The 14,057-nt window shown below is 31.8% G+C and overlaps 1 protein-coding gene across 1 annotated transcript; it reads right to left on the bottom strand.

The window, feature by feature from the left end:
* Positions 1-11,415: 11,415 nt before the first annotated feature.
* Positions 11,416-12,588, bottom strand: LOC113863771 (uncharacterized protein At3g28850). The gene has a single exon (XM_027497470.1). The coding sequence runs from the start codon at positions 12,586-12,588 to the stop codon at positions 11,416-11,418; it is 1,173 nt and encodes a 390-aa protein (XP_027353271.1).
* Between the last annotated feature and the right edge of the window lie 1,469 nt (positions 12,589-14,057).

Raw genomic sequence — 14,057 nt, 5'->3', positions numbered from 1 at the left:
TGAACGTGACTATTTGTCTAAGCTATCCTCATTCAGGTCGATCGTATTATACTAAAATACATCTCATGACATCTGTTTGGCGTGAGGATTTTGCGACAGCGAGTTTACACTTAGGAAAATAAATTTAAAAACTATTTCTTCACCTATTACGGCACCCGATTAATTTTTATAATAATAACATTTATTTTTCAAGATAAGTATATGCCTTTTCAATAAATTTAGGCGACACGGTAACTCTTAAAAAAATATTTCATGAGAGATTGCAAGGGGACATGAGATTTTTCCAAAACACTTACAAGTATTCATTCAATGGTATCGGTTTGAAATGAAAGGCGTCAAAGATTGCATCATACGTCTACTGATTTAATATTTCATGCGACTGGAAATTAAGAGTTGTACCAAGAGGTTGAAACCCAAATTTCACCATACCTTCAAGTCGTGGCGTTGATTATCTTAATGGTTGAATGACCGTATTACAAGTTATAATGTGCAATTGGACTTCAAGACAGCGGGATAGGGTGGCTTGCTATTTTATATTTTGATAATTTAAACATGTCTGAGAGGATAGAATAAAAATTTATTTATAGTAAGTTTTATTAAAAATAATATAAAAATCAATACATTAATAATATTACAAAATTATTAATTATTAATTTTTTTAATATGCATCGTTAGACCTACTTTATAAAAAAAATCGTTTATATTTTGACATCGTTGCCATCACGTCAGAGGAGAATGACCATACATTGCCCATGAGGCAGCACCAAGAAGAAAGTACAAGCCTCATTTCCATCTCTTAAATGACTTAAATGTCAAAATCCATGACACAAGACAAAAGGGTTCCCATCCAAAGTTGCCGTTGAATCATGAATGCTAGCTGTAGCTAGTTTTTGCCATCACTCCTTAAATCAACCTTTTTGTTTTCTTGTATTTTTAATACCTTCCAAGAAAACTGTATGGCCACGGGATTAACAAAAAAGGTACATCGTTGTAACCATGAAAAAGATAAAAATAAATTATTTTATGATGTCTTTTTAAATTATTTTTTTTAATAAATAGTATTTTATCTCAAAATACTTTTGTTTAGTTTTTTTATCATAAAGATTCATGTTAACCACAAATTCTTGATGTATGACTCCAAGAACTTAGACAAATATTTTTCATTTGATGAAACTGGTCTTATTTTACACTGCCAAAGTTATGGTACTATTCTTTAAGGGTGTCAGTCATTCTATAATAAAATTCTTCAATGACTTTATATGAATCTGCATATATTTTCATGAATTGAGTGTCTAACCAAGCTTCAAAGTCAAGCAATCTTTTTTTCCAGTGTTGTGGAGAAACATCATCAAGGATAAAATAAGGACATTCATTGATCTTAGATCCTTTTCTTTCTTGTCTGTTGGCTTCTTCCTCTTCTTCAGGTGAATCATAAAAAGATCCTATTTGATTACTGGATTGTGTTGTGTTTACCATCAGCATCTCAGTAATGTTAGTAAAGTTTTCTACTGAAGATTTTATTTCTGACAGTTCTGATTCACTTTGAGATTCTCCAGTTGTTGAAGATTCATAAAATTCTTCATGAAACTCTTCTTTAGTAGTTGAAGATCCATGAGAACTATTTCCTCCAGATAAGCTTGAATCATCAACTTGGTCATCTTCAATAATTGTACCTATAGAAAGCGTTTTTTTTTTTTTAATTTTCTTTTGATGACTTCTTTGGTGGAGATTTCTCATCATTAGAAGAATCTAAACTTTTTGTTTTGATATTTTCTGAGGAAGAAATACTCATATTTCCTTTTCCCTTGAAGTCTCGTGTGGAAGACCTAGGTTTAGGTCTATAAGCAGAGGGTAAGGAATAAGATGGTGCTGTAAAAGTTCCTTGATAAAAAGGAGATGAACTAAAAGGAAAATAATAACTTGATTGTACAGGAGGTGGAACAAGAAAGAGATTGACTTTAGTTTTCCTATTTTTTTGTCTTGCAGCAATCAATTCATCCATTTCTTTCATTTGCTCTTTGAGTCTCCTGATTTCTCTATCTTTTTTATGATATTCTCTTATAAACACTGCTTTTTCTTTCGTCAGTTTTGAGATATCTAACTCCAATCTATCAATATGTTTTTGTGATTCTTTGTAATATTTTATGAGTTTCTCAAAAAGATATTGGAGTCTTTTTTCATTTTTGTGGACAGATTTGGCAATCTGATCTATTTTTCCATCCATTTTTTTCAAAAGTTTATTTTGAGCTAAAGAATTCTCAGTCTGCCAATTGAGAACTTCTTCAGCCTAAAATGGAGCTTTAAGAACCCCATCAGGTTGAACTTCAGTAGGTATCACTAAAGGTCTGGTATTGACCTTAGTGACAAGATCAACTTTCCTTTCTAATGAAGAAAATTCTTCATCATATTTTGTGAACATCATACAAGGGATATGATCTGGAACCTTTTCTGGAGATGTGTTGAAAGAATTACATAATCCTAGAGGAGGAGGCCATGTGATTAAGTCTGAATCACAAGGTGGTTTCGACAAAAAGCATTCTTTTCTTAAGATCTTCATCATATATGGGCAAAGGTTTTCTTTCATTTCTTATTCCTACCTATGGAGTAAATCCAGGGTCTCTTTTTCTAGGTTTAGGAGGCAGCTTATAAGGCTTCTTTTTCTTTCTTTTTGAGTTGTCCTTATCATCATCTGATTCTTCATCAGATGTATCACCAGTATGCATCCAGCAGTCACAGTCAGGATCACACATAAAGGGATCAACATCCCACATGAAGTGACCATCGAATTTATCTGAAAAGATGGAAGATCCATCAGATCTAAAACTGTATATTGGGATTCTATCTTCTTTTCCAACAGGAATAACCATGAGTGATTGGAAACAATTGGAGGAAGGGGTAGGTTCATCTTCTGATATTTTGAATATGGTACGGATACCACCATCAACAGATCTTCTGAAAGTGACTTCAAAAGACTAGATTGATTTGTTATTTTTTCTGATCTTTTCATAATTAGTTGTCCATTCAAGAGGGATCAACTTGAGAAGTTCTTCTCTAGGAATCTGCCTAGGAACTTGAATGATAAATGGAACCTCATCCTCGCTTCTGTTGGCTATCACAAAAAGATTGTCATTTACCATTCCTGGAAGAGGAAGATCATGGGCATGATTTTATAATCTATAAATCATCTGATGATGAAGTGTTGTAGATATTACTTCTTCAATCTGCTCGGCCCTAGTGAGCTGAATTTGAACCTTCAGCCTGGTTGGAAGAGTTTTGTCTTTTAAGGAGACGTTGTATTTTGGGAAGATAGTGAGGACCACACTACCAGTATGAAGAGTGGTTAGCAGAGTAGCTATGACAGCATGCTCATAGTGAATGTAGATAGTATTAAGAAGGGAAATCCTAGCAGTGACTGGGAGGTTTTTCCTACCATGCAGAGATAAGACTAATCTGATTAGTCCAAAGTGTAGAGCAGTATATCCCTCAGTTTTCCAGTGATCTATAAAGGTTTTGAGGATCTTAAGATTGATATATCTCTCTTCTTTAGTGGCAGGTATATCACACTGATCCATTCTAGTGGATTGGACATACTCTTTTATAGATTGTTTCCTAAGGATCAGCAGATTTAACTTGTTGGTCTAGGACTTTTTCCTTCTAAAGACATTGTAGGGACTCAGTAAAGGGGCTATAGATTCCTAAATTTGTGCATCTTCATGAACATAAGTGTACTCTATCAAGTTCTCAATTTTATCAGAAGCAGTTCTGATACAATCTTTTGGTAATGAGATTGGTGAATTTAAGAGAATAGGAGAAATTTCAGTGGAAGAGGGTTGACTAGTGTTTGTAGTTGTATTCATGATATTGTGAAGACTCTTACTCATTTTATTTATAATGACTATCATACTTATCCTCTCCTTCAACAGAGACTTTAGACTCTGAATAAATACAGGAGTTCGTGGCATTGTTATAGACAGGGGCGACTGTGAATACAGCCTCTCTGGTAGGTGTCTGTCAGGTGTCCAGCCGATAAACCTTGAGGATATGAGCATCAAATAATTTGAAGGCTCTGATACCATTGCTGGCCGGGAGCCCCTTATATCATAACCCATATAGAGATTTATAGCACTTTCTAATACTTTGAACAAATTCATATGCATTTTTCTTATACTCATGCTAATTATTCTTTTTGAATCATGATAAAGAGGACCGTAGCAACAGGATCTTTCACCTAAAATTTTTTTTAATGCATAGGATCCATTAAAATGGCAAGTGCAGAGCATACTAATTTCTAGTCAGGGACTAGAGGATAGTCATTATAAACTTTCAGAGAGAGAAGTCTAGAAAGAACTCATGATATATAAAACACAAGTTTTATTTCAGTTCGATCTGCTCCTAAAAGGCAAGAGTTCCTCCTTATATAGAGGATGGAAAGCATATTACAATCAATGAGTTTGGATAAGATTTCAAACTTTTTACAAGGTAACTTTGTGCTAACAAACAAAGCAAGAACTTCAAGTATATCTGAGTCATACAACATACAAAATACATAAAGATACTTTATTACATAAAGTTGCTTTATCAAAGATTCTTCAGTCCTTGAAGATAGGCTTATGACTAGGTGACAAGTTAGGATCATCATCAATACCCCATCCTTCTTGGTCCATGACAGATTCATATGGATCTTGTGAGTCCATTATTGTATCAGCATGTGATGATTCAACTTCATCACGAATTATGACATGACTCTCTGTTTCCCAATTTCTAAAAGTAATACTGGAACAGATTATTGGTGGACTCACTTGTTGAATCTTATCCCACATAGTTGGATTATCAGTATCAAGAGGGCAAATGATATATATAGCTTTCAATTTAGAACATGTGGATTTAACTTTGATCATTTCATCTTGGGTTCCATTTTCGACATGGAGATGAATATTCAGATCTGCCTGATTAAAAGGTAGTCTTTCTGGTTCAGATATTTCAAGTTTATTTTCATAATTATTCTAGATTTTAACTTAATTTTGAGTATAGAGCAATTTTGAAACTGGATGCTCAAAATAAGGTCTATGAATAATCACCACCGTTACATGCTTTGGGAACTCAGTTGGAGGCAGATTGATTTCTTTCCATATGCTAAGCCTTTCCATTTCGGATTGAACATCTTTTTTCCAATTATGGATAGGTTGAAACCAAGTTAGGAATTTCCACAGTAGAGATTAATTATTTTGAGGATCATTTAGAAATTCAAACATTTTGAATGTGGGAAAAACTATGGGATAATGGAATAAAAGAGACACGCACCATAGATACCATACATTTTTCTTCTATCATGGAAAAATTCATTAATAAAGCAAAAATGTTTAGGTATGGTGCATCAGGATGAAACTAGGAAGGTTTAGGTTTGACACCATGGTTATGGAGGGAAAGAGCCAGATAGTGAAATATATGATTCCAAGCAAAATCTTTGATATATTCTGTGGTAATAAGATTATCATTTTTCATATCAGGAGGAAACATATGAAGAGAATTGTGACTAGTATTGGCTTCCACAATATTGAGTGGAAAATCAATGGATAGGTGTTTACAGAGGTAACAATAGAAATGGGCTTTTTGGGTCTGGACAATAGATCAGGGATAATGTTCTTTTCTCCCTTAATATGCTTAACAGTAAAATCATACTTGGAAAACTAATTTTTTAATCTAAGAACTTGAGGATCAGGTGGCATTTTATTTTTGAATTCAAGAAGTGCAGGAAAAGTAGAGTTATCCATTTGAACTTCAAAATTATTTCCTCTAAGATAGAAGTCAAATTTCTGAATACCATTTTTTACTGCAAGAGCTTCTTTGTAAGTAGTATGATAATATTTCTCAGAATTTTTGAATTGTCCACTAGCATGACCACAATATGTCTTTTTCTCATTGATTGCTTTAGGTAAGACAGCTCTCCAATAGTGATCACTAGCATCTGTTTGCAAAATTCTTTTACCATCATCATGGATCTTTAGTGGTGGAGGATTCTGAGCTATCTTTTTAAGATGACGAATAGCTTCAGTCTGTTCATTGCTCCATGGTAGAGGATTCTTTCTTAGAAGTTTTGACAAGGGGCTTGTATACTTGGCTGCATTAGGAATGAAATCTCTAATATAATTCAAAACTCCAAGCAACTGTTGAATTTGTTTGATTGTGAAATTTTTATCAGCAAAATTCAAAAGTTCTACTGCAATGTGAGGTTGAGGTTGATAATTTTCCTGAGAAAAATGCATTACCAAAAAATCTATCTGGGTTTGAGCCAACTGAATCTTTTTTTCTGACAGCATAATCCCATAAGTGTTAACAAGATTAAAGAACTTGTTTAAAATATCTTTATAAGATTCTGTGTCTTTTGAGAAGAGTAATGCATCATCTATATAGATGAGTATACTATCAAGGATAGGTTCAAATATTCTAGTCATAGCTTTCTGGAATAGAGAAGGTGCAACCTTTAGGCCGAATGGAAGAACTTTCCATTGATACTGAGCATTAGGTATGCAGAAAGTAGTTTTGTATCTCTCAGCAGGATCAACACCAAGTTGCCAAAATCTGGATTTTAAATCAAACTTGGAAAAGATTATGGCATCTTTAATGAAGGTATGAAGAGAAGAAGTTTTTGGAATAGGAAATTTTCCATCTTTGAGAAAATGATTAAGAGGCTTGTAATCAATTATTAACCTCTTCTTTCCTCTAAGCTTTTTAGATATTTTTTCAACATAGAATGCTTGGCATACCCATTCTGATTTGGTTGGTTCAATCAATCCTTTATGAAGAAGTTTATTACATTCTTGTCTAGCCATCTAAAGATCATTTGGACTCATTCCAGGATGAGTAACTTTAGTAGGATTGATATCTTTATTGAGTTTGAAAGGAAGCTTTATAATAAATTCTGGATTATTCCAGATCGGATTAGGATGAGAAAAATTCTCATGACCATCTGCACATAAAGTTTTTAGCTTTCCTTTAATCTCAGAATATTCTTCTAGACTTTCTTCAAGAGAGTAAAGCTTCAGGACATCAGTGTAAGGCTTAAAACTTCTTTTGAATTTTATTCCATTGGGAAGAATCTGAAGTTTTTCAACTAAACAGTAGGCATCTATTCCGAGAAGAATGTCTTTGTTGGAAAGACGAGTTCCTATAACCTTTATCCAGATTATGCAATCTGGAAAAAACTTGATTCCAATAAACATTTTGGAAATTAAGTTTGTATTAAAGAACTTTCCATCTGCTGCTACAAAACTAGTTGAATATTTGGCCCAACATTCTTTTGGAAGAACTTCTGGATTCGTCATAGTTCTCTAGGCTCCAGTGTCCATATAAGCTATGACTTTTATGGGAGTAGCATATTTGTTGGAAAGAACTTGAACCTCCACACAAGGTTGAGACAGAGTTTGAGTAACACTATTTACTTTTTCAGTAAGTTTTTGAAGAATCATCAGACAATTCTTGAATGGCAAAGACTGTATCCTGATCTGCTTCTTCTTGTTCTGAATATTCTGATTTAATATCCCCTTCAACAGAGTCTAATGAATTTACCAGATTTTGGGCTTTGACATCTTTGTTAGAACATTTCTTTGTAAAATGTCTTTTTCCACATATGAAACATCTTGTGCCTTTACTTTTTCCTCTTTTATTCTTTTTCTTGAAGAACTTCATCTTTTTCTTTTTCTTCTTTAAGAACTTTTTTATTTTATCTTTTTTCTTGGATGAACAGACATATTTCTTATTTTTACATTCAATTTTAAGGTATTTCTTTTTGCAAGCTTTAGTGAATTTGGATCTTTCATTTATTATATTAGAAATAAATAGACGTGTCCTGCAAAGTTTATCAAAAGATTTTAATATCTTATGATAAATTTGGTCGAGGATTAGACTAGTCAAATATATATATATGAAAGAGATCTAAGAAGGAAACCGGGAAATGAACTGTAGATGCATCTCAGTATCAAGATATTTTGCGACCTTATATTTTCCACACCATGGTTTCAACTAACGCCGGCAAAAGTTTGCCAATCGATTGGGTTAGACGATGAAGGTTTTGACTGGTGAGACAGAATGAAACACGTTGCGTTCACACAGTACAATGGTAGACATCTTCATACCTCCTCATTTTATATTATTTTAAAAGCCAACTTAAATTTCTTTTTAAATTCGTTTTGTATCATTACATCTTTCATTTCTCTCTCTTTTTTCTTCGGTGCGCTATATGCATCGAACAGGCACAATCAGTCTCATTTTCCTTTACATACGCCGTTGTTGAGGCTATTGAATTAACATGATGAATGAAATCTAAAAACGCAAAAGTAAATGAACTGTTACAAAGCTGAAAGTAAAAGGCATTGAATCCAATCTTAGATTCTGTCCTAACATTCCTGTAGAAGCAGTTCAATCAGAGTATGACTTTTAACTCCTACGACACATTCTTAAGTCTACGCCAATTAATCAGGTAGTTGTTGCAACGATTAATGGAGCTACTTGACTTCACTGCCTCTGATTGCGCCAAAACTATTAGTACATCTGAATTTGCTCCCATTCATTGGGTGTACACACTACAAAACAACATTGTTATTTATCAATTTTTTTTTTTTTTTTAAATAACAGGTCAATATTAGATTCCTGTGTGGTGGACTAGATGGAGTTCACTGTCATGTTTTCACAAGGTGGTGTGTTTAAGCTCTCGAGCATGGTAGAAGAGGTTGAAGTCTTCGTCTTTTTCCACTGTCGGAATTGGAGTCTTCGAATTAAGCCACCAACAATGCTAGCAACATATTTTACCGCAAAATAGAAAGAAAATGTCACATGCCTGCGATCCAATGGACAAGGCATATGGTCAATGCTAGTAACAAATATTGTCCATCTTTCTTAAGTGTGATTACTAAAATTCGTCAAACAGTAAAAATTGTGTTATGAAAACTAGTCAGAAAAATGTAGTACAAGTATTTTTGTTTAACTTATTTATTCAAAGAATTAAATTGATTGTTATTGTCAATTCAGAGTTAATTGATTGAAGGTTGTCAAAAATTTTAAATTGAATTTTCTTTTCAGTAATATCAAGAATAAAATTGATCAATAATACCAATTTTAAAAACTGAGTTAACCTTTAAAGTAAACTTCACTAAATGAAATTTTACAGTCATTTGTCAAAATTCATATAGCTAAGAAGGATATGGAAAGAAAGGGCCATTATGGATGGATGGCTATGTGGGCTTATGTCTACTTTTGAGATGAAAGCTTCCTCAGCCTTCGAATATGTGAAGTCGATTGTCAATAAACCAAAATGAAGAGAAAAAAATTATTTGGAGAAATCAGTTTAAATATAAAAAATCAATTTAAATATCTTCAACTATAAGGAAATTCAACGAAAGAGGATATTGAAAGTAATTTTCTACTTTCTTAATAATAATATTAATTAAACAAAATATATTAAGTATTTTTTATATTTTTAAAATATAAAATATAACAAATTTATTAAAAATAAAAATCATTTAATGTATAAAATAGTTTATTACACTGTATCTATAATTTAAAATATTAAACAGAATGTAATAATTATTTATAAATTAATATTCTTTCAAAAATATATGAAATAATTAATTATTATGAATGTGATTTTTTTTCTTTAGCCCACGAATACGAAGTTTAAATAGGTCAAATACTCAAAATCGTCAAGTCAAATATTTGTGTTAAGTTTTAAACGATTAAATTAGGTCTTTTAGTCTTATCTATACAATATAGTATTTTCATTAGTATTTTTTTAAATTTCTTCCACTAAATTGTTACATGACATTTTTTTAAATTCATTAGTATTTTCATTAACGTTTTTTTCTCACTATATCTGTATATTTCTTAAAATTTTGTATCCTCAACCTTTCATTTTTTTATTTCTATAATTAATTTTTATTTTCTTTCAAAAAATATAAAAATACCATAATTTAAAAAAAATATTTTAATTTATATATTTATTAATATTTTAAATAAATCAAATAAAAATATAAATTAATTTAATACCTACTTAATACTTTTTATTTATATAAAGAAAACTACCCTTATAAACCTAATAAAAAAATATAAGGATAAATTTTATCTAATTTAATATATATATTTTTATTAATACTACATCAATTTTCTTTTTCTAAATACTGTTATTAAAAAATAAGCCCAAATTGTCGAATGACTTAATGAAAGGCATTTGTTTTTTCTTTATTTTGATTTAAATTTTTTTATCTTCCACTAACAATATATTTATATTTTAAAAACACATAACATTTCATATAAATATATTAGTCAGTATATTATAAGATAATTTTTTATTCAAAATTATCAATAGAGAATGAATTGTTTTATTAAATAGAATAATAAAAACTTAATAAATATTTTTAAAGTATTAAATAATATTTTTATTAAATATATAAATAGCATAAATAATAAAATATATTTAATAATATTATTGATACATTATAAATAATTTATAATATAAAAATAAATAGTTTATAAATTCGTACGGTCTTACGAGTACGAAATTTAATATTAAATACATACGTCAAGCAGAGGCTTAAATATGAGAAAGAAAACAAGTCACAGTCTTATAAAACCTAATCTAATTCAGTTTATTTCACTCATATAAACAAAAAATATATATAAATATTAAAATTTATTATCAAGACGAAATTGTGAAAGAATATAATATTATAGTTAAAATAATTTGGTCTGTGTGTGATTGAATGTTTCTTTTTTTGCTTTACACTCCATTTTTGCAGGCTGAGGTGCTTGATGTGTTGAAGTAGGCCTTAATGTTGGATGTTGGACCTCCCCTATCCCACTTTCCATGGGGCTATTGCCTACGAGCACACAAGATCCAACACGTGGCCCTTACAGTAATGGGAGAATGTCATGGTTGACCCAAAATTGGTTCAGAGAGTTTCTACATATTTATCTTTGATACCATTATACCATCCCTTTGTAAAAATAAAAAAACAGGTTTCAAGTCCTGTCCATCCCCTGGATCTATGGCAAAATGGTGAAATATGCACAATCCATTTGAAATGTCGTTCAACTTTTCAAACTGTTTTCGATATTGAGTGAAAGATTTATTTGGATTGTAGAAAGAAGTAAGAATAAATTGAACATCGTAAGCAGCTAATGATACGTGTAAATTTGAATTAGATTGGTGAAGGAACCACAAGTGTTCCAAAATACAAGACAGCAAATGAATCAACAACAAACAGGGAACTAAAACACGCTTTAGAACCCCTACCCCTAGCTAGGAACATGACAAATTGACAATGGACCAAACTTAATGCTTGTTCTGTCTCTTCCTACAATCTGAGAACAGAAACCGTCCCAAAATCCAAACCAACACACCACACAAGTCCATTTTTAATAACCTTAACGACAAACGGGGCACTGAATTAACCCATTCTCATTACACTGACCACACCTCACAGTGTTCTTGTGGTCCTCATCCAAAACCTTACAACTTCCATTACATTCCATGCACATCACAAACCTCACACCACCACACCCTTCACACTCACCTAATGCCTTAGGGATCCCCTCAAAGAGCACACCCAATTTCCCCTCTTCTTCCAACTTCACAACTTCATCAACACCTCCGACCAACCTTCCCTTCACAAACAACACCGGAACTTTAACTTGCTTTGTTCCCATTAGCTTCCTCAACTCCTCCTTAAACCCCGAATCCATAGATACGTCACGCTCGAGCACGTGCACGCAATAGGATTCAACAATGGATCGAACTTTATTGCAATCCTCGAAAGTCTTTCTGATTCCTCGTAGCGTGGTGGTGTAAATAACAACAGAATTTTCCCCTCCAGGGGGGCACTTATTCTCAAACATGTTAATAAGGGATTGTGAATCCAGAGATTTTCTAACTCTTCGGGTTTTTGGGGTAGCCCAAACCATTCTCTTGATCTGTTCTTCTTCCGCAGAGAGTTCCTTTTCATAGGATGCAAGAAGCTCTGGATCAAACAAGGGACTAGAACTCTTCCTCTGCGAGGAATATCCAATATCACTCCCAAAACTGTTCCTTCTGGCACTAATCGGAGACCCTTTTATGGGAAAACCCGAATTCTTACATGAATTGGGAGAAAAATTGGTGGGTTTGAGAATTCCCTTGGGACTATGATTATAATCCAAGCGTCTGACACCATTGACTTGAACTCTGTTTTCCTTGCCGGTGAGCTTCTTAAGGGTCTTGGGTGACCCGAATTGGTTGAGGAACTTCAAGGGGCTCTTGGTGTCAGAAGCAATGAACCCACGAAGGAAAGGAGTGGACTTGGGGCTTTTCTTGTGGTGATTTGAAATGGGTACTCCCTCTTCAAGACCCTCCATGAGTTCCCAAGCATTGATGACTTCAGGCTCTTCGCGAAGCCGAGGAGGAGATGTTTTTGATTCATCAACGTTGTCGTTGTCCAACCTGAGTGCCCCGTAGGTGCTGGAAGTGAGAGAAACCACGTGGTCTTTGTAACCGCCGCCATTGTTGACAGTGACTTCTTGCTTGAGGTCTTTCTTGATATGTTTTGAGGAGACGCAGCCCATAGGTGATGGTGGGCGAGTGAGGTTCTCTCTCTCTCTCTGTGTGTCTCAAACTACGTTTGTTGGTTTTAAGGTTTTGGAGAAAACGAAAAGGTGAAGGCAACGGCTCTGGAAGTTTTTCCCTTGTCCTAACCGTTACTCTGTCTGGAACGGGCCCCAACGGTCGGAAAATTCGAATCTTCTTGCATCGAGGAGGGGGTTTTGGTAAAAGCCCATGTACGCTTACCACTCGCTGGAACAAAATATTTGGGCCTTTTCTTGGGTAAATATCGTTCAGGCCCAAAATTCATCAATATTACAAGTGTTTTTCAAAATTTAGACGCGCTCCGTAACCCAAATTGACCCAACAGCGTTAAGAGGATACATTTCTATTAAGGTTAAGTTCAACCCAAAACCTGATTAGAAATTCAAATTACAACAATCAAATCAACTTCGCAAAAATTTAACACAGCAGCAACACATTTCTAGTATGCTGCCAATCTCATATTCACATGTATCTTAACCCAATTATTTACTGGATTATGCTCTTACTTTCAAATTGATACATGAATTTTACTTTATAACCAGCACGGATTTGTTTATATTTTTCATTCAATTACTTTGTTAAAAATTAAATTTAAAAATTTATATTTTAAATATTAAACAAATTAAAATATAAATTATAACATACTTTTTTATTTCTTTAGAAATAAATAAATTTAAATTTAACAATATATAATATATTAATTTAAAAAAATTATATTTTATATTATTTTTTGGTTTCATAAATTTATTTTTCATGATAAATTTTTAAAATAAATTAAATATATTAAGTAATTTATAAATATGTCCATACATTACACAAGTTTACTTATATTTTTTAATTGAATTATTTTGTATAAAAACTTAAAATAATTATATTTTATTCACATATATCCTCTAGCAGAACATCTTTGTTTGAGTTAGGTATAACAATATAGTTTTTTTCTAAATATTTAACACAACTACATTAATTAAAATTTAAACTTAATTGTTATATTTATTTTATATTTTATAATTGAAGTATCATTATCTTAGCCTTACCTTTAACATATTTTTAATTAAACTCATATGAATAACAACACCAATCATGTCTATTTATAAAATAAATAAATAAAATAAAAAATTATATAAATTTATTAAAAGATTTAAAATTAAAAATAAAATGAATAATATATAAAATTTAATTTATCTTGAAATTTTAAAAAAGTTAAGTCTTGTGTCTAAATACAATTTTTTAAAATTATAAAAAATAAAAAAGTAATAACAAGAAATGCTTAAAAATATAATAGAAAAATACTTATAGTGAAAGTTAAATTCTTTTTATTTAACATGGAAATTAATTGGTTAAAATTTTATAATATTTTAAAACTTCCTCTTTTTTTTTATTATCCTAATATATAAATATTAATAACTTTAAAATATCTTTTACAAACACGTGTTCTCCCTCACCA

Source organism: Abrus precatorius, unplaced genomic scaffold, assembly GCF_003935025.1.
Source record: "Abrus precatorius isolate BTA unplaced genomic scaffold, Abrus_2018 Scaffold3, whole genome shotgun sequence".
NCBI lineage: Eukaryota > Viridiplantae > Streptophyta > Magnoliopsida > Fabales > Fabaceae > Abrus > Abrus precatorius.
This window is presented reverse-complemented; position numbering and strand designations above follow the sequence as displayed.